This window comes from Delphinus delphis, chromosome 16, assembly GCF_949987515.2.
Source record: "Delphinus delphis chromosome 16, mDelDel1.2, whole genome shotgun sequence".
Lineage (NCBI taxonomy): Eukaryota > Metazoa > Chordata > Mammalia > Artiodactyla > Delphinidae > Delphinus > Delphinus delphis.
In genome coordinates this window covers 65,296,750-65,321,229 of record NC_082698.1, presented here as the reverse complement: position 1 = coordinate 65,321,229, position 24,480 = coordinate 65,296,750, and the positions used below count along the sequence as shown (strand labels likewise).

The 24,480-nt window shown below is 36.5% G+C and overlaps 1 protein-coding gene across 1 annotated transcript in view; it reads right to left on the bottom strand.

Annotated features, from left to right (window-relative positions):
• Positions 1-24,480, bottom strand: part of CTNNA3 (catenin alpha 3) — a 1,614,209-nt gene that overhangs the window by 371,671 nt on the left and 1,218,058 nt on the right. Inside the window, exon 12 of the mRNA XM_060034928.1 lies at positions 20,374-20,574. Coding sequence (XP_059890911.1) covers positions 20,374-20,574 — 201 coding nt within the window. The remainder of the gene's footprint in view (positions 1-20,373; positions 20,575-24,480) is intronic.

The window sequence follows — 24,480 nt, the reverse complement described above, 5'->3', positions numbered from 1 at the left end:
GATAAGAGCAGGACAAAGGGCTAAAGATTTTTAGTAACTTTAAAAAATATATATGGCATAGTCTTCATATTTTCAGCCATAAATTTTTTTGTAGCACTCCCAATCATAATTTCTGCTGTTGAGATAATATTGTCACTAAACAACACTACATGATGGGAACAAAAGCAAAATGCCAGAAGACACAATAAAGGCTAGAATGTTGTTTAGAGGCAATTTGGAATACGTCAATGGTTTCTGGAAAATCTACAGCATCATAAAAACCTCAAAGCCACATTTCCTCTGAAAAATATTAACCAAAGGTATCGAAGATAAAAATGCTTACTTATATATTGGCTGATGACGAAGTTTAAATCGAGCAGTATGAATGGCTGATGTGCTCTACTCCTCTGTGCCATTATTCCTACCACTTCATTCTGAGAGGAATTACTGTATCCTTGTCAGTTAGAAATAATTTTCAAGCCTCTGGGAGAATTTTTTTTCTTTTAAATAAATATGAGAATGCGTATTTTTGAGAAAAAAAAGTACTCAAAAAAGCTGGAAGGTTGGAAATTTGGTATGGCCTTTAAAAACAAAGGTGTGATTTCACTTTGGTAAGTATCCTTTGGTTGAGTTTTTCATAAAATAGCAAGACTAATTTTGGGAAGTCCTTTATATAATGACAAGCTATGTATTAAAAAAAAAAGTAAAATAGAAGAAAGCTTCTGAATCATATTAAAATATCTAACATCTAAACTAACATTTTAAACAATACTCACTTTGAAACCATAGCTTCCTACCCTCTTATTAGAAAAAATGTAGAAAACATCTGCCAATTTGTTGCAATGTAGCAAAATAAATTGGATAGTAAGTATATTTGTAGCAACTAAAAATTCTTCCTGGGTAGCTTCTCTTGTGATAGTTTTGTATGACTGGTAATGACAAGACTAGAGACTTTTGCTTGCAGTTTCACGGTAGAATAAACAATTTGAATTACTTGATCACTACATAATAACTTACAAAAAAAACATTTTATCACATTTCCAGGATCTAAATAAGATAGGAGACTTATTCCAATGACAAACTAATGGATAAAGAAGATGTGGTATATATACAAGGAAAACTAATCAGCCATAAAAAAGAGTGAAACAATGCCATTTGCAGCAACATGGACGGAACGAGAGATTATCATACTAAGTGAAGTAAGTCAGAAAGAGAATGACAAATAACATATATCACTTACATGTGGATTCTAAAATATGACACTAATTAACTTAGCCATGGAACACAAACAGACTTGCAGACATAGAGAACAGACTTGTGGTTGCCAAGGGGGAGGAGGGGTGGAGGAAGGAGGGATTGGGAGTCTGGCATTAATAGATACAAACTATTATATACAGAATGGATAAACAACATAGTCTTACTGTACAGCACAGGGAGCTATATTCAATATCTTAAACCATAATGGAAAAGAATATGAAAAGAATAAATATAAATACATATATATACATATACATATATATACATATACATATACATATATATATATATATATATATATATATATATATATAAAAAACTGAATCACTTTGCTGTATACCAGAAACTAACACAACATTGTAAATCAACTATACTTCAACAAAATTAATTTTTAAAAAAGGGAGACTTACTGAAAGGGAAAAAGAAAGTGTTGTAACCAAATATGAAATAATTGTCTTTTAGGGCACATATTAGTACTACAATGGGCATTTAGACTTAGGTAGTAGGGAAATGGAGGTGATGAAAAGAAGAATCTTGATTAGACTTGGAACTCTGGAATGGGGCTAATGTGTTCTGAGATCTGTAGAAGCAAATGTGTGTCTTCTCCAGGAAAGAAAAAAAAAAATCCTCCTAAGAATTCATAGAATAGCAAGTACCAGATTTAGATTCTCAAGGACTTCACGTGCTGAAAATATATACATATATACCTGTATCGCTTACAGTAGGCCAGGTGCTGTTTAAGAGCAGCTTTAAATATATCAAATGATTAAATTATCCAACAACTGTCCGAGGTTGAAACAATTTTTATATTTCCATTTTACATATGAAAAGAGTGAAGTATAAGGAAGTTTTATGTTTGTTCAAAGCCAAACAGCAAGAATCTACCAAATATGTAAAATTCAAAAATACATGTGTTTAAAAAACCAGAAAGGATGGATTAGCATATAACATACAACTGGAGAAAATTAAGAATAGAGAATAAATAAAGTCAACTGACCTTTGGCAAAGGAGAAAGGGAAAACAATGCAGCAAAGATAATCTCTTCAACAACTGGTGCTTGAACATTCGGACATCCACATTAAAAATGAAAACGAAGGGACTTTCCCGGTGGTCCAGCGGGTAAGACTCTGCACTCCCAATGCAGGGGGCCCAGGTTCAATCTCTGGTTGGGGAACTAGATCCTGCATGCATTCCACAACTAAGAGTCTGCATGCCGCAACGAAGATCCCACGTGCCACAATTAAGACCCGGCGCAGCCAAAATAAATAAATATTTTAAAAAAAGGAAGAAGAATCTAGACACAGACTTTACATCCTTCACAAAAATTAATTCGAAGTGGATCATGGATCTAAATGTAAAATAAAAACCTATAAATCTCCTAGAAAAATAACATAGGAGAAAATATAGATGACCTTGGGCATGGTAATGACTTTTTAGATACAACACCAAAGGCATAATAATCCATGAAAGAAATAATGGATAAACCAGACTTCCTTAAAATGAAAAACTTCTCTTCTGTGAAAGACAATGTCAAGAGAATGAGAAGGCAAGTTATAGACTTGGAGAAAATATTTGCAAAGACACATCTGATGAAGGACTGTTATCCAAAATATAAAAATAACTCTTAAAACTCAGTAATAAAAAACAAACAGCCCAATTAAAAAAAGGGCCAAAGGCCTTAATAGAAACCTCACCAAAGATATACAAATGACAAATAAGCATATGAAAAGATGTTCCACATCACACGTCATCAGGGAAATGCAAGTTAAAACAACAAGATACCACTATACACCTTTTAGAATGGCCAAAATCCAGAATACTGACAACACTAAATGCTGGTGAGAATGTGGAGCTACAGAAACTCTCACTCATTCACTGCTGGTCAGAATGAATGCAAAATAGTACAGCCACTTTGGAAGACCATTTGGCAGTGTCTTACAAAACTAAACATACTCTTATCATATGGTCTACCATTTGTGCTCCTTGGTATTTACATAAGGGAATTAAGAACGTTATGTCCACATAAAAACCTGCACATGGATGTTTATAGCAGCTTTATTCATAATTGTAAAACTCTGAAGCAACCAAGACACCCTACAGTAGGTGAAGAGATCAGTAAACTGTGGTACATTCAGGCAATGGAATATTATTCAACACTGAAAAGAAATGAGTTATCAAGTCACAAAAAAGACATGGAGGAAACCTAAATGCATATTGCCAAGAGAAAGCAGCCAATCTGAAAAGGCCACAGAATGTATGGTTCAACTACATGACATCTGGAAAAGGCAAAACTATGGAGACAGTGAAAGATCAGTGGCTGTTCAGAGTTAGGGGAAAGGGAGGGATAAATAGGCAGAGCACAGAAGATTTTCAGTGCAGTGAACCTACTCTGTGTACTATAATGGTAGATCCATGTCTTTATACATTTGTCCAAATCTATAAAATGTGCAACACCAAGAATGAACCCTAATGTAAACTATGGTTGTTGGGTGGTAATGATGTGTCAATGTAGGTTTATCAATTACAACAAATGTATTTCTCTGGCGGGGAATACTGATAATGGGGGAAGCTATGCACGTGTTGGGGCAGGAAGTATATAAAAAAATCTCCGTACCTTCCTCTCAGTTTTGCTGTAAAACTAAAACTTCTCTTAAAAACTAACAAAAAAGGGACTTCCCTGGTGGCACAGTGGTTAAGAATCTGCCTGACAATGCAGGGGACACGGGTTTGAGCCCTGGTCCGGGAAGATCCCACATGCCACGGAGCAACTAAGTCCGTGTGCCACAACTACTGAGCCTGAGCTCTAGAGCCTGCAAGCCACAACTACTGAGCCCACGTGCCACAACTACTGAAGCCTGTGTGCCTAGAGCCCGTGCACTGCAGCAAGAGAAGTCACTGCAATGAGAAGCCCGCATACCGCAATGAAGAGTAGCCCCCGCTCACGCAACTAGAGAAAGCCCACGCACAGCAATGAAGAACCAACACAGCCAAAAATAAATAAAAATAAATTTAATAAATAAAATGAACTTACATAAATCAATAGGAAAAAGAAAAACAAAAAAAAAGAGAAAACTAATGAATTGGAAACATGATACAGAGAAATTATTTGATTTTCAGTACAGAGAGTGAAGCAAAGATATGGTAATATATAAACCTGAGATCAAGAATATAAAGGATAGAATGAGAACAAACATCATGTATACTATCAGAGTCTCAGAAAAAAAAAGAATAGAGAGAATGGAAGAAATTACCTATTTGAATAGAGGATAGCTATTAATTTTCTAAAACCGTTAAAGACATGATTTCACAAATAGGCAAAATGTATACCAAGCAATATAAATAAAATATATATCCGCACTTAAGTACATCATAGTGAAACTGCAGAATTCCAAAGATAAAAAACAAAACAAACTTAAAAGTACCAAGAGCACCTAAAGCTGAAAGAGAATTAGCCTGGGAGCAGACTCATAAAGGAATATTGTCTTTATTCCCCATGTCTACTCTTTCTTCAATGCTTATTGAAAAAAATGAAGATATAACTTCATCTTAGGTAAAATGTGCTGACATAATTAATAAATTATTATTCAATCAATTAATCTATATTTTTAAAATCAGTCCTAGAATAATGGTTGAAAGAACAGGCTTTGAACCACAGACCTGTCTTTCAATATTGTTCCAATCTCTTAATTAGCTGTTTACTGTTGTAAAATTAGACGAATCACATAAACCCAGTGAATTTCAGTTTCTTCATGTATACAATGTATAGTATTCCATGATAGCATTGTTTACAGGGATTTTCCCTGGAACGTAGAAAACAAAATACATGGGAAGTATCAGGTTGACCCATATAAAATTATGTTATAGGTCAAAACAGTTGAAAATCAGTTATTATATTTAGGCCAACTTAATATTTATAGTAAATATGGTTTTCATTAGAGAAAGCATCAAGTTTACTTTTAAATTCATATACAATGACGAGAAAAACTATTTTTCAAAAGAAGCTAGTTCAGAATCAGCCTTGCCTTCTACCCCATTAAAGTCTGTAGGAATTACTCTAGGCCTGTCTACTTGTTTCATTAGGTTCAGGCATGCTTTTATTGAAAGCTATAAAGTATTTCCCTGGTATGTCCAACAGACCATTAAGGTGGCCACCATAATACTCTTATCTTGAGTTTGAGCAGGAACTATGACTTGCTTATAACCAATAAGATATGGGAGAGTTGATAGAATATATGTGATTATGTACACATGATTATAAGATTATATTACATAAGATTATAGCACTTGCCTTGCTGAGTGTCTCTTTCTTGCTGACTTTGAGAAGACAAGCACCTGTTTTGGAGAGTTCCATAGTAAGAACTGTGGGAAGTCTCTGGGAGCTGAGAGTGTCCCTTGGTAGACAGATAGCCAAGAAAAAGAAACTGAAGCCCTCAGTCCTGGAACCATGAGGAACTGAATTCTGCCAACGACTTGAATGAGCTTGAAAGAGGATATTTCCCTAGTCAAGCCTGAGATGAGGCCACAACCCTGTCTGACACCTTGATTTATATTTTACAAGATTCTAAGCAGAGGATCCAGTTAAGTCTTCTCTGGATACCTGACCAACAAAAACTGTGGGGTACTAAATTGTATTGCTTTAAGTTGGTAATGTTGTGATATTGTTACTCAGCAACAGATAACTAATACACCTAGAAAGAGAAAGATAAATCATCAGACAGTGGCTCATGATAGAAGATAAAAGGCAGGTTATTCTTTCCAGAGCCATTCACAAATTCCACAACCATACTAACTTGTTCTGCAACAGTTGCAATCTTTAAAAAATTGCCTTATCAAAATAATCTTTAAAAGTAATCTTTTCCATAGAAATCATTTTCACACTGGTAATGGCCAAATGAAGAGGCCCTGAATGGACAATTACTGATATTCTTCAATCCCCCAGGAAGCCACATTTCTCCTACCATAGCAATATATGCCACTGGTGGTATGGAATTGTGACATTCAATGTATAGAATAATTCTGTGTTTTTAGTGTAAATTGCTCTAACTAGCCAACATAAATTGGGTATTTTGTTGAGAATGTGCTGTCCGAGTAGCCGCCATATACCGGCTTTTGTGAGACACTTCAAAGTGTCTTCATTGGCTCTGCTGTGAGCATTCTTAGCTGCTCCACTGAAAGATCCTTAGGGCTGCACATGGAAAGAAGAACCATGGAGGAAAGATTCAGGTCAAGGCATCTAGCATGAAGTAGTCATGGAGAGGACTCCTTTTTCCAATTGTTCTGCTTTGTCAATCAATCAACTTTATTAAGGCTTCCAGGTGAGCTGTGCATTCTGTTATTTATTCATCCATTGAACCTATATTTATTGTCTACTGTATGGCAGGTTCTTTGCTATGTTTCCAAAATTAGATGTTAGATCAGAAAGCAGGGGGGTTGAGAGATATAACCACTCCAAAAAGTATAGTCTATTTGTGGACATGGAAATAGATTGAGCATTTCCAGAATATAAAACACTTAGCAGTTGTGCTAAGCAGTCTGTAAAATGGCTCAACGGCCTTGCTTCCTGATATTCATACTCTGTCTTTAAGTAACTTAGTAACCCATTGAATTTAGTAACTCCCTTCTAACAAATTGAATATAGCAAAAATGATGGTATACCACTTCAGAAATTAGGTTATACAAAAACACTGGCTTCCAGCCTAGGGTCTCTCTTTCTCTCTCACTCTCTCTCTGGTTTGAATTGCCTGCTCTGAGGGAAGCCAGGTGCCATGTTGCGAGAATACTTAGGCAACATAAGGGAGGCCCACGAGGCAAGAGAGCGAAGTCTCCTGCCGGCAACCGTGTGAATGAGTCCAGCCACACCTGAGACTTGGATGAGGGCGCCCAGGCCAACAGCCTGACTGCAGCCTCATGAGGGACCTTGAGCCAGAGCCACCGAGCTAAGCTGCTCCCAGATTCTTGATCTCAGAAACCACAGGACAGTAAATGTTTGTTGTCTTAATTTGCTAACTTTTAGGGAATTTTTTTAAAATTCAGCAATAGATAACTATTAATATAGAAAGGATAAGCTTTGTTATAGCTCTGCGTTTTTAAGGGGGCAGAGTAGTGAAATGGTAATTGGGTGGAATGATCTCACAATTGGCGGAAACAGGCCATAAAAGACTGAGTCAGTACTCATGAGAAATGTTTGTCCATTCTCTATTGCTGTGTATTGTGTGAGTCAGTTATTCTAAATCAAATGAAAGTTTAGCCACTAAGGTTTCAGAGTTTAGAAAGTCCTCTGAGGAAAATACAGCATGATCCAGTACTTTTGGCTGCATAATGTCCAATTATGAAGACTTACTAAGGACCTTCAAAAAAGGAAAAAAAAGCAGTTAACAAAACCAAATGTAACCATTTGCCCACTTGCCTTGCTCTGTACGTTTAAGGTAAATGTGTGAGTGTGTGTGTGCTTCTTCTTGGTATCTTCAAATACACGTTTTTTGTAAATAAATGAGTTATGACTGCAACAATTATACAAGGTTGAAGAATTTAAAGGGTCTGCAAAATTCTGTATAACACACTCACATAAAACCTATTCAAGATAAAGCATGCAACAAAGCAGGAGAAAGAAAGTACAAGCCAGCATCGGGGCCTGGGACATTTGCAGGCACACCTACACAAAGTCTTTTCTTAGTCACACAGGATGCACTTCATCTCTGGGTTATGACCTGCCAAGAGAGATATGCAAGAAATTGTGGTTTTAGGAGAGTTAAGGCAAAAGATTCTAGCGGAGTCTTTTATGCCCCACTGGTCATATAGCCAAGCCGAGCTATGAAACCAGTGAAATAGGTGTAAGCCATCAATCTACACATCCCTAAATAACATAAATAAGCTGGCCCTGGGTGCCACCAGAGGGATTTCGCACTTTAGACAGTGCCTTATAAATTACTAGCTAGTCAGTTATTTCTGTCATAGCCAAAGTCAGTACTAGACTTCCAGATGTCCCTGGAGATATGTACGGATCTGTCCAGGTTGTTCTGTATGATAACTCTATTTTATACAAAGACCATTAAACACACAGGCCAAAAAAATCAATCATTTTGTATATAATGTAACATATGCACTATACATATATAGTTACACTAATACTAAATATAATAAATTATAAAATAAGATATCTGTATATAAATATTACTATCATAAATGGATATAAACATATGCACATATGTATATGTGTGTACGCCATTTATACATACATATATATATATAAATACATATTCATAATAGGCATAACAGGTAATATTTACCATGTGACATGAAATCTAGTTTCTTAACAATGACAAAAGACATGACAAACACAGACAATAAACAAATACAAATAGTTAAGCATAAGCTGATAACAATATAACCAGACAGTTTTAAAGTTTTAGGATTATGTAGTTGGGTTCACAATATTCTAAGCTAGCTAGGTGACATCTTTTGGAAAGGATAGTGAATTGCTTTCTTTATCATGTGACTAATTTAATGATTCTGTTTGTCTAAATGTATTCTAGGCTCCTTTTAGAATTATTTTTTCTTGCAGCCCATGACTTTCTATTCTAATTTGGATCAGTTGCTTTCTAGACCTGCTAGAGATCTGCCGTCTTGTCATTTTATTCATTACATTTCTGAGTTAGATTTACTATTTCAATTCTCCACATTCTTACTATTTCTGATTTTTCCTCATTTCGCTTGAATACATTTTCAAGTCATTTCTCAAAAAGGGTTTGTGTAACTTAAATATCCTGGGTTCTTACGTATACAAAAAGGTTTTATTTTGCCACACATTTTGGATGAAAGTAGTGCTCTAAGTTCAAATTAACTGTCTTACTGAATGTGAGGCCATATTATTTCATTGTTTCCCAGAATTCAGTGATGCTAACAGGAGAGCTGGAACCCTCCCTCTCTGACGAGCTCTGCTTGTGCATACCCTGGATTGAGGTGTTTGCTGCTCTTTTCCATCTATCTGCACGTTTCCAGCTGCTTACTATCTTCTGGATGTTGCTTTTCTCTGATGAGCCAACACCCATGCATTTGACGTTATGGGCTCATTCCTTTTGTTTCCCTTTACTGTTTCCTAAAAGCGATGTTAAACTATAGAGTGAGGCAGAAATATTTTGTGAATCTGCCTTCTTGCTAACTTTTTAAATAGATGAAAAAGGAAAAAAACACACTGCTAGTCTCTGAGCTCAAAATTATTTGATTGTAATTGTGAAGATAGGATGAATACATTAATAAATACAAATAATGAAGAAGGGATAACTATTTACATACTGAAGTAGTTGGTAGAAGGAGAATAAATAAATACGGTAGGGGAGATGGTAAGAGAAGTACAATATTTTAACTTACTGCTTCTTCCCTCAAAAATAATTTTGTTTTTTATCAATTATCAGTAATCTATTTCCTCTTTCTAGTTACATAAGAATTTTAAGGCAAGTAGTAATTTTGCACAGCAAAGGAAACTAAAAACAAGACGAAAAGACAACCCTCAGAATGGGGGGAAATATTTGCAAAGGAATCAATGGACAAAGGTTTAATCTCCAAAATATACAAACAGCTCATGCATCTCAATATTAAAAAAACAAACAACCCAATCAAAAAATGGGCAGAAGACCTAAATAGACATTTCTCCAAAGAAGATATACAGATTGCCAACAAACACATGAAACGATGCTCAACATCATTAATCATTAGAGAAATGCAAATCAAAACTACAATGAGATATCATCTCACACCAGTCAGAATGGGCGTCATCAGAAAATCTACAAACAACAAATGCTGGAGAGGATGTGGAGAAAAGGGAACCCTCTGCACTGTTGGTGGGAATGTAAATTGATACAGCCACTATGGAGAACAGTATGGAGGTTCCTTAAAAAAACTAAAAATAGAATTACCATATGACCCAGCAATCCCACTCCTGGGCATATACCCAGAGAAAACCATAATTCAAAAAGACACATGCACCCCAATGTTCATTGCAGCACTATTTACAATAGCCAGGTCATGGAAGCAACCTAAATGCCCATTGACAGATGAATGGATAAAGAAGAAGTGGTACATATACACAATGGAATATTACTCAGCCATAAAAAGGAACGAAATTGGGTCATTTGTAGAGACGTGGACAGACCTAGAGACTGTCATACAGAGTGAAGTAAGTCAGAAAAACAAATATCATATATCAATGCATATGTGTGGAATCTAGAAAAATGGTACAGATGAACAAGTTTGCAAGGCAGAAATAGAGACAGATGTAGAGAACAAATGTATGGACACCAAGGGGGGAAAGTGGGGGATGGGGGGTGGTGGTGGTGGGATGAATTGGGAGATTGGGATTGACATAGATACACTAATATGTATAAAATAGATAACTAATAAGAACCTGCTGCATTAAAAAATAAAAAATAAAAATTAAAAATAAGAAACTAAGCTTTACCAGCAAAAAAAAAAAAAAGAAAGTAGTAAAGGAATGTGCCTTTAACCTTTGTTAAATCACTATAACCTACATTCAAAATCAACTTTAAAATATCTAGAATCTTAAAGAAATACTGGCAGCAGTGTTTATAATAAATGATAATCCCTATATCAGCAGAGAAATTTTATAATATAAATTGTTCACTTAACTTTAACTGCTACAGACTTTGGCAGACAGTAAAATTCAATGGTGGATGATCACCAGAATATATTATACTTTCTAAGATACTGCTGGGTTACTAATACATTTCAGGAGAAGAACCATTCCTAAGTCCTTAGCCTGCTGTGTGGGATTGTTAAGCAGTAATGCTTTCTTTTGTAATTGACAAAAGAGGAAGTTGTAAATTACCATGAGCTAGAGAATTCAGATATGTGAAATGAAAATATTTGTCAGCAGAAATCAGCATGGGCACATGGTGGGAAAGAATTTCCACATGCCTAAAATCCCTTTGGCTTTTCTTGAGCTACATCCTTACTGAGCTGGGTAAACAGGACACCTGATCAATGTTTCCAGAGACTCTTTTATTCCACTTGTTCTACTCCCAGCATTGTTATCCCAACTGTGGCTATCATTTAAAATATACTTCCCTTCTTCAGTCAAACAATCCTTTCTTCCTTCACTGAAGATCTTGAGATATCCACTAAGTTTATAGTATTCCCCAAGTTTACAGTTTTCACCAAAAGGTGAAATAATCTTTAACTCACCCAATCATGATAAACGACTTACATATGGACTTTATGTGAAAATATTCACATCTATTCATAAAGCTTATAGATAACACTGTCCTTTGAAAGTATTGGCCTTCTGACAGTGTAAATGCAACATTGCCTTCTTTTGGCAGTAGATACCTACTGTTCACCTTAGAAATGCTTAATCCTTCACTTACTACACTTACTCTTGTCTTGGAAACTTGGCAATATCATCATGGCTATTGTGACCACCCTCATCCGAGCAGCACTACATTTGAGGAATCCCAGAAAAATGGACATGAAGGACAGGTGGGAAGGAGAGGCTGGGAATGAAATGGCTAAAACTATTGCCAGTTAAGCTCTGCTATCTACACCAATTACTTAACACCAGAGGAAATGCAGTCTGTTTCATACATTCAACTTCACATGGTTTATGCTCTCCCCAAAGCCAGAAGATGGAAAATCTGAGAGATGCCCCACATCAGTTTATTTTCTAGGCTCAGTGACCTTGAACCTCAAATACAGTTTTTCAGATGAGTATGTAAATGTACCAGCTCACAGCAGTAACTGTATAACCAGACTTTCCAGGCCGCATATAATGATCTTAAAAAAGTAAAATTAACTTGTCTTTACAACTGAGGACTATTAATATATGAAACAGATACTTGTAATGACTGGAGTTATTTCATTAGTTTCATAAATCGGACTTTCAAGACGGAGTACAAGGAAGGAGATTCCTACCAGATATTAGCTCGCTTTTAAAAACATAAACTATGTTGCAGTTTATAAAACATTTTACAGTAATTCTATTATAAAGAGACAATTGTTGGATTTCCCAGGTGATAAAAGGCTATTCCAGAGCTTCCTAACAACTGTTAGGAAGGGTGTGTTTTAGAGGGTTACTGGGGTGTTGAGATATTGATGCCCATAGCCCCTCAGAAGGGCTGGGAAAGACCTAAGACTGTTTACGACCCCAGAGCCTCTGATTCTCTCTGGCCTTGAATAGCCACTTCTCTTTTCCCAGTGGCTGTGCAAACACTGTGATTTTAGAAGGCACTAGTCTCCTCTCTTACAAAGAATGTCTAGTACTTAGTAAATCTTAAAATGAATGAAGTCAAAGTCCCCATCCCTTTAGGTTTAAAATAAAATGATATAGTTTGGTACAGTATTACTGTATTTGAACAATAATAGGATTACAGGCCTATTAATTTTTTGTCATTATTGTCGTTAAAGAAAGAAAAAAAGAAGAAACCCCTGAATGATCCATTTTTCTACTTTTCACAAAACTTCATAGACACCTGTATGTTTATCTTGCCACTATCTTGGTAACAGAATCACATTCACATCGTATATTCTAAGGCACATCATCCCTGAAACACTTAGATTTAAAGTGGTATCATAATACCTCATTTAATAAAACCACCAGGCATAAAGCATGGTTTTATGCTTATTTTTAAAATTTCATAAACCATCTGAAAGAAATGGGTTTGGAAACAAGCTGCTGAAAGGCCGTGCTCCTGTTTGGGTGATACGGATGGAAGCATTTCCATTGTTCCAACACAGATGATGACCAACCAAGTTGGAAAATCAGTACTCAATTTCCCTTCTCTGGGTCCTTTCACTCCCTTTTTTTTTTTTTTTTTTTTTTTGGCGGTACGCGGGCCTCTCACTGTTGTGGCCTCTCCCGTTGCGGAGCACAGGCTCCGGACGCGCAGGCTCAGCGGCCATGGCTCACCGGCGCAGCCGCTCCGCGGCATGTGGGATCTTCCCGGACCGGGGCACGAACTCGTGTCCCCTGCATTGGCAGGCGGACTCTCAACCACTGCGCCACCAGGGAAGCCCCCCTTTCACTCCCTTTTTGATGCTATTCCTCTCGTGCTCCTTGCCACCCCCACCTCCCTTTGCTCACAGACTCCAAAGTCCTTTCTGTGCCAAGAAATCTGCCAGTATGAGAATCTAACTGAGGCAGAAAATGTCTCCATAGAAGCTCAAAAGCCAGTACTTGTGGCTCCCCTCCATGCTGGTCATCAAGGTGTGGGCATATGATTTAAATTCTGCTAACATGACGCATCTGCTCAGGAAGTTGAATTCAGGGAGAGTGAGGCAAAAGCAGGGATTGGCTTGGAATTTATTTCTGTGGTGGAAGTATCTGGAATCTGGTGGCAAATGAAAGTAGCATCTGTAGGGTCCAGTGTCATCATGTTATGATGCCAATAATGGCATTAGATGTTCACTGAGGTCTGGAATGGCAGCTCAAACAAATGCTCCCTGGGAATGACCAACCGGTTCTTGTATTCAGCATCCCTTGCAGTCTGTCTGTTTTCTCTTGTTCTCTAGCCTTCCTGTGCATATGCGTTGGTTTATAGTCAGATTCTGTTGTTTGCCATCTAGAGCTGAAACTGGGACTTCATGCCTAAACCACTTTCGTTAGGTTATTTTACTTCCTACCTATTCCTACCATATAAAGGCCCATAAAATAAAAAATCTGAATTTGTGTTTTACAGACAGTATGTAAAAATAAGATTAGAAAGAAAGGTGTGGCCTATTTCTCTTACCAGATCATGTCTTCTTTGGCTGGAGAACATGCATCTGAGGCTGGTAATAGGAGTTCTAGGGTTAAAGAAGACACAAGAGCTCTACAATATCTCTGCATGGTGAATTACCCACACAGCATGTTCAAATTCTCCACTTACTTTCCCAATGATCCCTTCCTTTTAACCCATGCCATTTCAGCTCATCTATTTTTAATCTATCCTTCATTTAGCATCAGCTTCACAGTTCAATATTTTATATTTTCCAGATTTGGGAAGGTATCAGCCCCTCTTTATGATTGTCTGAAATCCACCCTTAAGCCCTCTATACCATTTCCTTCCTTGACAATAAAATGTCTACTAGTGTGTCAGAACGCATTCTTTTTATTAATAAGGACAGTACTAACAGTGGCTTTTTAGATTATTCCACGTACCTACCTTTCTTAGGATCTAACTATATCAAAAATGTCAAAAAAAGCCTTTGTATTACCCAGTACACATAGGGGATTTCAGTTCTGATGGTACTTTTTATCTGACAAGTTTATATTTCCAATAACTTAAAACGTCAAGATAAGTAAGTACCCTCAGCCCGCTCACTAGATCTGGGTCCTATTCAAATCCAGGTCTCTTTGGACAAAAAAAAAACAGGTTTTCCACTCAGAAGCTCTAGAAGCTTCTTTCTTCAATTCACAATGTCAGTTCAAAGTGCCAAACTTCTGCAGCAGCAGCAGTACTTCTAAGGCCAGGGGATCTTACTCTTCTTTAAAGAGGCTAAATTGTCATTTAACTTTTGATTTTGGCATCACCAACAAGAAGACACTGGTTCTGCAGGCTGGCCAAGTGATATGCAGATAGAAGTGGTTTATTAATGCTCTCTGACTAACCGTCTTAAAGGGTGTCAGATTAGGGCTGAAGCCAAAAGGAAGAAAGTGCATAATCCCAGAGGCCTGTCTCAGACTGCTACCAGGGGGAGGAAGTTTGCCAGCATATGCTTCTGAATTTGAAGGCACGGCTGCTACCCTTAAGAGGGATTTGCGGGAACCATTAGTGAAAATAGGTTTAGTGGGATCTTTCAACAGATGCAGTTCAAGGATGGTTCTTGGAAGTAATTATTTATACGAAAGTCATGATCTCTTGTTCAAAAGCTTGCTAAAGAACCTTTTAAGAATCTGATCCGAAGTTCTCTGAAAATGGCTAATATTTGACTCTGGACAGTAATGAATCACCTCCCTGATCTTTTCTCTGCCCCAGCCTTTGACACAGGCCACTGCTCTTGGGTTTTGTTTTTGTTTTCTTTCCCCACAAATTGCGATGATAACTTGTCCTCTTGCTTAACTGTAGTAGAATATGTCACAGTATAATCTTACATTGAATTTTAAATTTAAAATTGGGAGAAGGACTCGAGTACTCCTACAATGTATAAAATGCTATTGGGAAATATGAAAATAAATAAAGTGTGGTATCTACCTTTAAGTACGTTACAATCTAGTGGGAGAAACTTGTATGTAAATGGCTGATTATGATACAAGGCAAAGTGAAATAAGCATTAACTAGAGGATAAGCTCATCCATGGTAACACAGGTAATGGAGCAATTAATTCTAACTGAAAGGGAATCAGAAGCTCCTTTGTAAAGGTGGTGGCATTTGAGAAAGTTATAAAGAATAATTATAACTGTAGAGGGCCAATAGAGAAGAAAAGGTGTTTCACTGCTGGAATAAAATTAGTATAAGCATATAGGTTCAATTCAAGAGTTGTTTTGTTCTGTTTCATTTTAATCTAGCACATGCAAGACATTATGGTAGGCTTTGGAAGAGATGCAAAGAGAAACAATACAAGTTTTCTTTTCTCCTATAACTTAACTTCTGTTTTGAAAGAAAAGTCATTTCTAGATAAATATACCTGAAGAGTTCATCAGTAACATATAGTTGCCTGTAACAATGCACCTGAGTGGCAAGTCCTTTAAAATCTACAGCACAGGAGACCAAGAAGAGCTCACTGCTTCCAGAGAGAGTAAAAGAAAAGGTTTCTAGAGTACACAGGGGTATGAGCTGTTTCTTGAAAGGTGGATGAAATTTGATGTGATAAATAAGGCGCAAGGGTATTCAAAATGACAGGTACAGCATGGACAAGACCTAAAGGCAGAAATGATCCTGGTATGCCCATGTGATTGTGAAAGCAACAACTTAGATGGAGGAGAAGGTGCCTTTTGGCCCATGCTAGGAAGAAGAAAACAGAAATTCACGTTTAGGTGAATTCAAACGCCTACAAAGTTCAGGTAGGTATATTAAGTGAGCAAAGCAGACTGGGCATATAATGAGAGGTAATAAAGGAGACTATGGCCCAGTCTCAACCAAAAGAAAGACACTACTAAGCTCCAGCCATTTTCGTTTCCATGGTAAACTCTGCTCTAGTGTTGCCAGACCCTCCAATTTGTTACGATAGGCCATTAATCTGGATATATATATATATATATGTATGTATATGTATATATGTATATATACTCATATATATAATTAGAAAGTAATTCTTATAATAAAACATAAAACTTTGTTGGTCAAAACTCTACTGGACACATAAGAATTCTCTGAGTCACACTGAATCACATCCAGTTTGTGGACCACTGAGTTGCAACCTCTGCTGGATGGTAGTGGGCAAAGACGGCTGGAACTAAAGCTTCTGTTTTATATCCTATAGCCATTTAAGATTATAAACAGAGATGCAACATAAGGACAGTAGCTAAAAAATGTTTCAATTAGGCTACAAGAATGCAGGCTATTTGTATATGAAAACTATTAAATGAAGGAAATTGATCGGAATTACTAACTGCTATTTAAGTTTTTTAAATGTTTTTTAGAGAAATTCATCTTAAAAGTCTATCCATTGTTTCAACCGGTCACAAGAAAAATTTACAACAAAAATTTGGAAATATTTATTGGCTCTAAATTGTTCTCAACTGTCTCATTTGCCTTTAAGAAGAAAAATTGCAGCTATACGACTCTTCTCCACTCTAACAGGGGAAAGCGTTCAAGTTTGGGCCTGAAAGAGTACTTGATGAATGACACTTTATTTGCCATCACTACCAGTTGCCAATGTTGGAGGCCACCAGGATGTCTTGGTCAGGTTCATCTGTGTGTTTGTTGTGTTTTGGTCCATGAGCCTAGCTGACTTTGAAACCAGGTGGAGTTTGAGTGTTTGCAAAAGATGATTTGGGTCCTGCTGATTTCTGAATTGATAGAATTCATAAATCACTTACAAAAACTATTATGTGTGTCCACTCTTGCTTTAGGTTTTCTCCCAGCCTAGTGTGAAAAAACTGAAAATGATGTTAGGTATAAACTTCTAAGCCTTCCCATTGCAATCCAGAAGGCTTGTTATTTAACACAAAAGCTAATATTTTCTCTCCCCTATTGGGAATTCCTGACAGGTAGAGGAGCTTAGTAACAGGGAAGAATTGGGCGGAATAAAAATTTCTCATGGAGATTACAATACTCCGCCTCAGTCTGAATGAAATGCAGCATTCCAGATGTTGCCTACATTTCACTGAAAACCAGCTGGTTGATTTCATGAACCATGCAAATCCTGCAATGTAACAGGGCTTCTCTAAGTGCTGATAAAACACTTAGAAGATCAACAAATCTTGAAAATGTGCTAATGAGCCACAAAGTCTGATTAAAAGCAAAGGTGCAATGTTCCAAAAACATTCTTTGTGACTTAGAGAAGTATGACTTAGGTTTCATCATTGATGACAGTACTTTAAAGGCAAATTGTGCAAAGATAAGAAAGTCTCATTAATAAGAACAATTCACAATAGCTCCTTATTGAGTTATTTTCGGAAAAAGGGTTAAGACCTGAGAACTGCATAAAAGGAAAAGAAAGAAAAACAGGTCACATATACAGACCGTTCACTTGCTAAAATATGAACTATTAAGGCTTCATAACATAAAACATGACATTTTGAATTATTTAATTTGATGATTATTTATAAATAATAAGTCCAAGTTATGGGCAGATGTGAACAAAGATGAACATCTTCTGTTAATTAATTGTGGAGGATAGAATAGTTGGAAGTATTTTTCATAGACAATATCTCTATGGGAGAGAAAATGCTCATATATTTTAGCTTTGGTTAAGATCAAACTGATCAAATTAGCATTTTCATCTAATTTATTGCTCAGAATTCCCTTTAGTGAGGAATGCTTTTGATAAATTTCAAGGAAAGCTGTTGCAGAAAAGTTTGAAATTAGACATAAAAAACCCCAAATGAGAAGATTTTAAGATAAGCCAAAAAGTATCTAAAAAACTAAAACGACAAAATTGGAAAATCATAAACTATACTGTTATATTACTAATAAGATGTGACTTGTACAGAATAACCCAGCATTATTCCATATTTATTGTATTTGTATTTGGGGTACAGGACATAATTTACCTGGAGAATTTCAATTAAAGTTACATACAAGTAATTAGAGGAAAAAGGATTTCTCTCTCTTCTGATTGAATGATAATGCAGCCATATTGGTTAGTTATTTTGTAAGGTCATCATAAATCATACAGGTATTGACAAAATTGTAATTAAATGTGTAAATAACTTTGTTTCATTTTTGTTTTCTTATTTCAGATTATAAGAATTGATTGTGAATGGAGTGTTCCCACAACACATTTCACATTCTGGACACTTCAAAATTTCACTTCCACTTCTTTGCATGTGAAGTCCAGATATGGGCGCTATACTATAGAGAATAAAACTATAATCTTAGCACCTCATACAGACATGGTGACTATAAGAGTGTGTTCACAAGACATTACCAATACGATTACAAAACTGAGACAGAAACAAGATGTAGGTACAATTTCGGTAGACTTTAGTCAGTTCCCTATAGGACATTTTTCACTGGCTAAAAGGAGAACCACTGATGCCTTCTTCTTTTTACTTACAATGCTATCCCCAGAAGGTAGAAAAAAATCAGAGAACTCTGTACTTGATTTTGACCAACAGGAAAGGACCAGCTAAATTTAGTTTAGGGAAGAGATGCTGAACTACTCTAACACAATTATCTCCTTAAGCAAGTAAATGTATCGCCACACCTCACTGATAAAGCAACTACCCTGTACCCTATTCGTGACACCAGTGACTTTTGAGTAGTATAGAAATATCATATCAAGAGTTGCAAATACACCTCCTTCATCTTTCCTTAGTATATCTTAAGCATTTCATTGTTTTAGAAATATTTTAAAAGAGCTACTGAGAAAACTATGCGCCAAGATTCATTAATGAGTTCTGTATCAACATGCTAGGAAAAGAGCAACACTAATCCTCAGTTCTCTACAAAACTTGCCAAGGCTACCTGTGGTATAGCTCTTCAGAACTATTCCCTAATGAAGGCTATTCAAATGCTGATAAGCTTATCTTTATTAATTTCAAGGAGCAGCTTCCTCTCCCCCCAAATCACCCATCTCCATCCCTTCTACCCCTTTCACAAAACAAGTATGTACATCCAAACACAATATGCCCCATGCATAATATGAACAATTCTCTAGGTAGGATCAATGACTTAAGTATGGAATTTCAAATATTTTAGGAATCATGGGTCCACTGTCACTCTCCTCTTATGAAGTAATTAATAAGAAAAATTCAGCCTGAGGTTTTCACAGATTACAAGGGCTTTTCACAAGAAAAACTACTGCCATGATGACATCTAAAGATGGTTGGTTGCCCTCATTCAAATTGCATCCACTGTTTTTGAATTCATAGGAATTTAAATGCTTCTTTGAATGTTCTGTAAGTGTCTTGGAGAAATGTTAATAACAGTGCTAAAATAAGAATACTATTTTAATGTGTGATTCAAAAACTAAGCATTTATTAGCTGATTTCAGAACATATTAACTTCGATGCTGCAACCAAAACAAAATCCTGGTCTGGTATTTCTTAATTAATCAAAGATTATGTGAAAGAACAAAATAGTGCTTTGCAAACAGATTGCAAAAGAAGGTAGAAAGCATTTCTCTGGAATCATCGGACAAGTTTGTTCTGTTTAAGCAATGTAAACAAAAACCTGGGGGGTACCAATCAGACAGCTAAAAGAGAGCTTGGAAACTATTACATACTTATCACATCTGGCCTAATTATATCTCCTACCAACTCTAGCATTAATAAACATTCATAAGTGGCTAAAGGCCTGTGGGTAATTTATATAATGCATATATGTATAAAAGCCTTTTTTCTCCAGTGAATATATTTACTTCCCAGAGATAAATTTCAAATCACACAACCACAGGATGTAAGCCCCTATCAGATAGTAGAGCAATCTATTTCAAAACAAGCCACACAGACTGAGATCTCCTTTCCATATGTATGAATATTTGGTAGCTATGTAGATGCAAATGTCAGGAAGAGAGCAGCTGTTATTGGGGACAGAGACTTACCAGTACTTGTCAGGAAGTTAACATTTCTCATCACACCTTCTGTGTAAGCTCCTGGCTCGTAACTGTCCATTTCACCTGTGACAATGTGAGCAACTCTTGCGGCCCGTCCTCTGATAGCACCTGCAGCTCGATCTAAATTATCAGCATCCTGGTCTCTCAAGGCTATGATACATTTGTTGACATCTTCTAGGATATGGCTCTCTGTAAGTAAACAGGTCAAATTAGTTTCGTGTTTTTTTTTTTTATCACACAAATCTAGCATACTATAATTCATGTTAATTTCTGGTTGTGGATAATGTGCACATTGGGAGTAAAAGACATTGACAACTAAGAAGAAAAAAATACAGATGTGACTTTGATTATACCTTTTTCAATAGCTCATCTTGTAAAACAAAAATTTTGCATTTTTATCAGCAAGTTTTACAGATTGCATCTTATTTTAGATTCTAGTTCCAGTAGGTTAGATTTTAGATTTGAGTGACTTACAGATGGAAATTAAGGAAAGATTCTAGATTGAAACAAAAATAAAATGTATAATGATGGAATACTTAATCCTGATTAAGCACAATACTATGCAGATTATGAAACTCTTAAAAAAATCACCTGCCCTAAATATATAGAAAAATAACTACGGTGTTCCATTCAACTAATGTTCACTGATGTACGATATTTAACACAATTACAGAAATATTATAAATTAGCAAATGATGAAAATGGTGAAATATATAATTTTATACTGTAAAGCAGTAACCTCACTACATCTGTGAAAAGACATATATAAAAAGGGCTTTAAAAAGATTGATTGATTTGAAGTAAATGAATCCCAGAGAAATTTGCTCACTCTGAAGAGTATCTCCAGACCTCTTTCTCTCCTTCCTTCTTTGCATGATTAAGGCATGAAGACCGCTGGGAGTTATTACTATAGTCCAACCATGTTTACTTTTTCTATAAAATGATTAATACTCCCGGAATAAAACTAATGAGTGGAGCTGAGTAAATAGGTAGAATATCAACAAGCATGGGCAATGATATTTCTAAGAAATTAAAAGAATACTAAAGAAACGGTTTCTATTTTTATTAAATGAATCCCCACCCCAAATCTTTAAAGACTCTACTACTTCAAAACACACAGAGAAAACAACTACAACAAAAAGGCCTCAGTAATTCCAGAACATATTGTTAACTTCTCCTTCCCCCTCCCCCTCCCCTTCTCCCCCCCCTCTCCCTCTCCCTCTCCCTGGATTTGCTGACTTTCTGCAGGTAAGCTACACAAGACAGGTATTCATAAAGCTATTTCCTTGCAGAGTCACACCTTCCTCTTATTTTGTAGAGCATAATATCCAAACCATCAAAGAATATGGTCGTTGGTGAACTTCTTAGACCTGATGTCTACTATTCCTCTGCAGGTCCCTCATGCTTTAGTTATATCTATTTTACAATTTTCCAAATCTGCCATGTTTTTTCATGTCTCTGTGCCTGTGGGCATATTAGAACCTTGACCTAGACTGTTCTTTTGGGTTCCTGGACCCAATGTCAACGTGTGTGTGTGTGTGGGGGGGGTGCTTCCCCACAACAACAAGCAACTCTCTGTACACCAGCTGGGTGACCTGTAATTCAACTCAATTCTGACACCATCTACCTGGAGATAGCATCAGATTCCACAGGTTAAGGGTTTAGTCCCACAAGACTGCCCCTTCCCACCCCGCTACAGACACCAGTCAAAAGCCTAGATCGTTACTGTGCTTCTGCTACAATTTGAAGGTTCCCCCCTTCTGGACTTCAGACGCTGGTCCAACTTCAGGTTGTTACATATATTTCTGACCAACTAGCTATAAATCAGAGGTTCCCACAACCTCCTTTTTAGGTTTGATTATTTTGCTTAGAGTAGCTCACAGAACTCAGAGAACCATTTTACTTACTAGATTTAACTTTTATAACTCAGGACCAGCCAGATGGAAGAGACGCAGAGGGTAAGGTATGGGGAAAGGCCCAGAGCCCCATGCCCTCTCCAGGCATGCCACTCTCCCCAAATCTCCATGTGCTCACCAACCTAGAAGCTCTCCAAAACCCATCCTTTCGGGATTTTATGGAGGCTTCATTACATAGGCATGATTGATTAAATCACTGGCGGTTGGCAACTGATTCAGCCTCCAGCCCCTCTACCTTTCCCAGAGGTAAAGGGCTGGAACTAAAAGTTCTAATCACATGGTTGGTTGCCCTGTCAACCAGCTCCCATCCTACGGCGGAGGGGGGGGGGGGTGGTCCCAAAGTCATCTCATTAACAAACAAAAGACAGCTTTATGGCCCTCATCACTCAGTATATTCCAAGGGTTTTAGGAGTTCTGTGCCAGAAGCCGGAAAAGACCAAAGATACACCTCTTATTCTAAATCACAATATCGTAATTGCCAATCCCCTCTCGTCTGCTTGCTCAACTCCTACTATTCTTTTTTTTTTTTTTTGGCCATGCCTCATGGCTTGCAGGATCTTAGTTCCCCTACCAGGGACCAAACCCGTACCCCCTGCAGTGAAAGGGCAGAGTCCTAACCACTGGACCACCAGGGAATTCCTTACTATTCTTTTAAGACACTAGTTAAATGTCCTGCCTCAGGAAATCCATGCTGACCTAGAACAAGGCAAACTTTGTTCCAAGTTGTTTGGGGTTCACATAAAATGGTTTGTATGTTTTCATTAGAGCTTCTTTCTGTGTTTTAGTGATATACTAATGAAACTATCTCTCTAGTAGACTAACAAATATATATGAGTGCAGGAATTTTATCTTATTCCTTGAGGTATCTAGCCCTTGGTACAGTACATAGCACCTGTTAGGTTAACCAGAATGTTTGTTGAATGAATGAATGAAGTCTTCTTATAAGATGCACCTGGGAACAGTACATTATTTTGTCTAAATCCTAAATCATGGGTTATGAACATTGGTAGACACATTTCTGTAGCCTTAAAATTAGTCAATTTAAGCCACATTAAGGACAGTAAGTTCATTTGCATGAAAAAGATTAAGTACTGAAAACCTTCATTATAAATTCACTGGAGTTTTAACCTAATTTGTAGCATTCAGTTATGAATGTGTCATTAAGGCCTGTAATAAATCGAGGCACAGTCCCATCTCAACAGAAAGCACATGTGTATCATCATCATCATGTTTCCCTTGGAACTGAAGTACAAGTATAAATGTGGAAGGCGTAGTAATGATCAGTTTTTTAAAAATCCACAGATGTGCCCTTTAATGACACATTAAGAAGCTGTTATTTTCCAAAATATGTTGGTAAGTGTTTTTAAAAGCAAACACAATATATATGCATTCAATGCATGTTTAATCTGTATTCACTAAAGGTGCTTAATTTTAGATTGCAGAGCTGTTTTTCTCAGTTCTGTGAAAGTGAAAAGATATTTAGGAAAGAAAAAACATTGTTCATTTTTGGAAAATTAATTATCTAATAAACTCAGTAATTTCTGTTTAATTAAAGGTGGAATTATAGCTGTCACAAACTGTTTTTTTCCTATGAATTTTTCACTGGAAAAAATACAAAAAATATTCACTAACAATGAATGTTCACTTCTATAAAACAATGATATATACGCTTCACAATTTATTTTATTACTTTAAATGGAGAATAAAATATACAGTAAGAATTTTTCTGATTCTTTTTTGCTTGGCCTTATAGAAGTTTGTGTGGTTATTGCTTTAGATTGTGCAACACAATCAGAAGCCCTGGTGTTAATTATGTTGAAGAACCATAGAGTTAAGGTCAGATATGGAAATAAAAACCTTACATGAAAATATACAACATAAAAAATAAGGAAAATAAATGACAAGAAGCATATACCCAGCGTTTACCTGAAGCAGCTATATTGAGAATGTCGGAGATGATGACTAAATGATCTTTTGAATTACTAAGATTAAATATAGCGCAGAAGCATTAGGAAAGGTTTGTAAGATTTCCATTATTGTGACACTTCCCCATTATTCTGAATGTTTCACAAAATGCCAGCAACAATTATTTGCATGAAATTCTAAACACAGAGTACCAGAAAAAGAAAAAAAATATTGGGCACCTCCTATATACACAGTAGCTAAACATTAAGCTAAT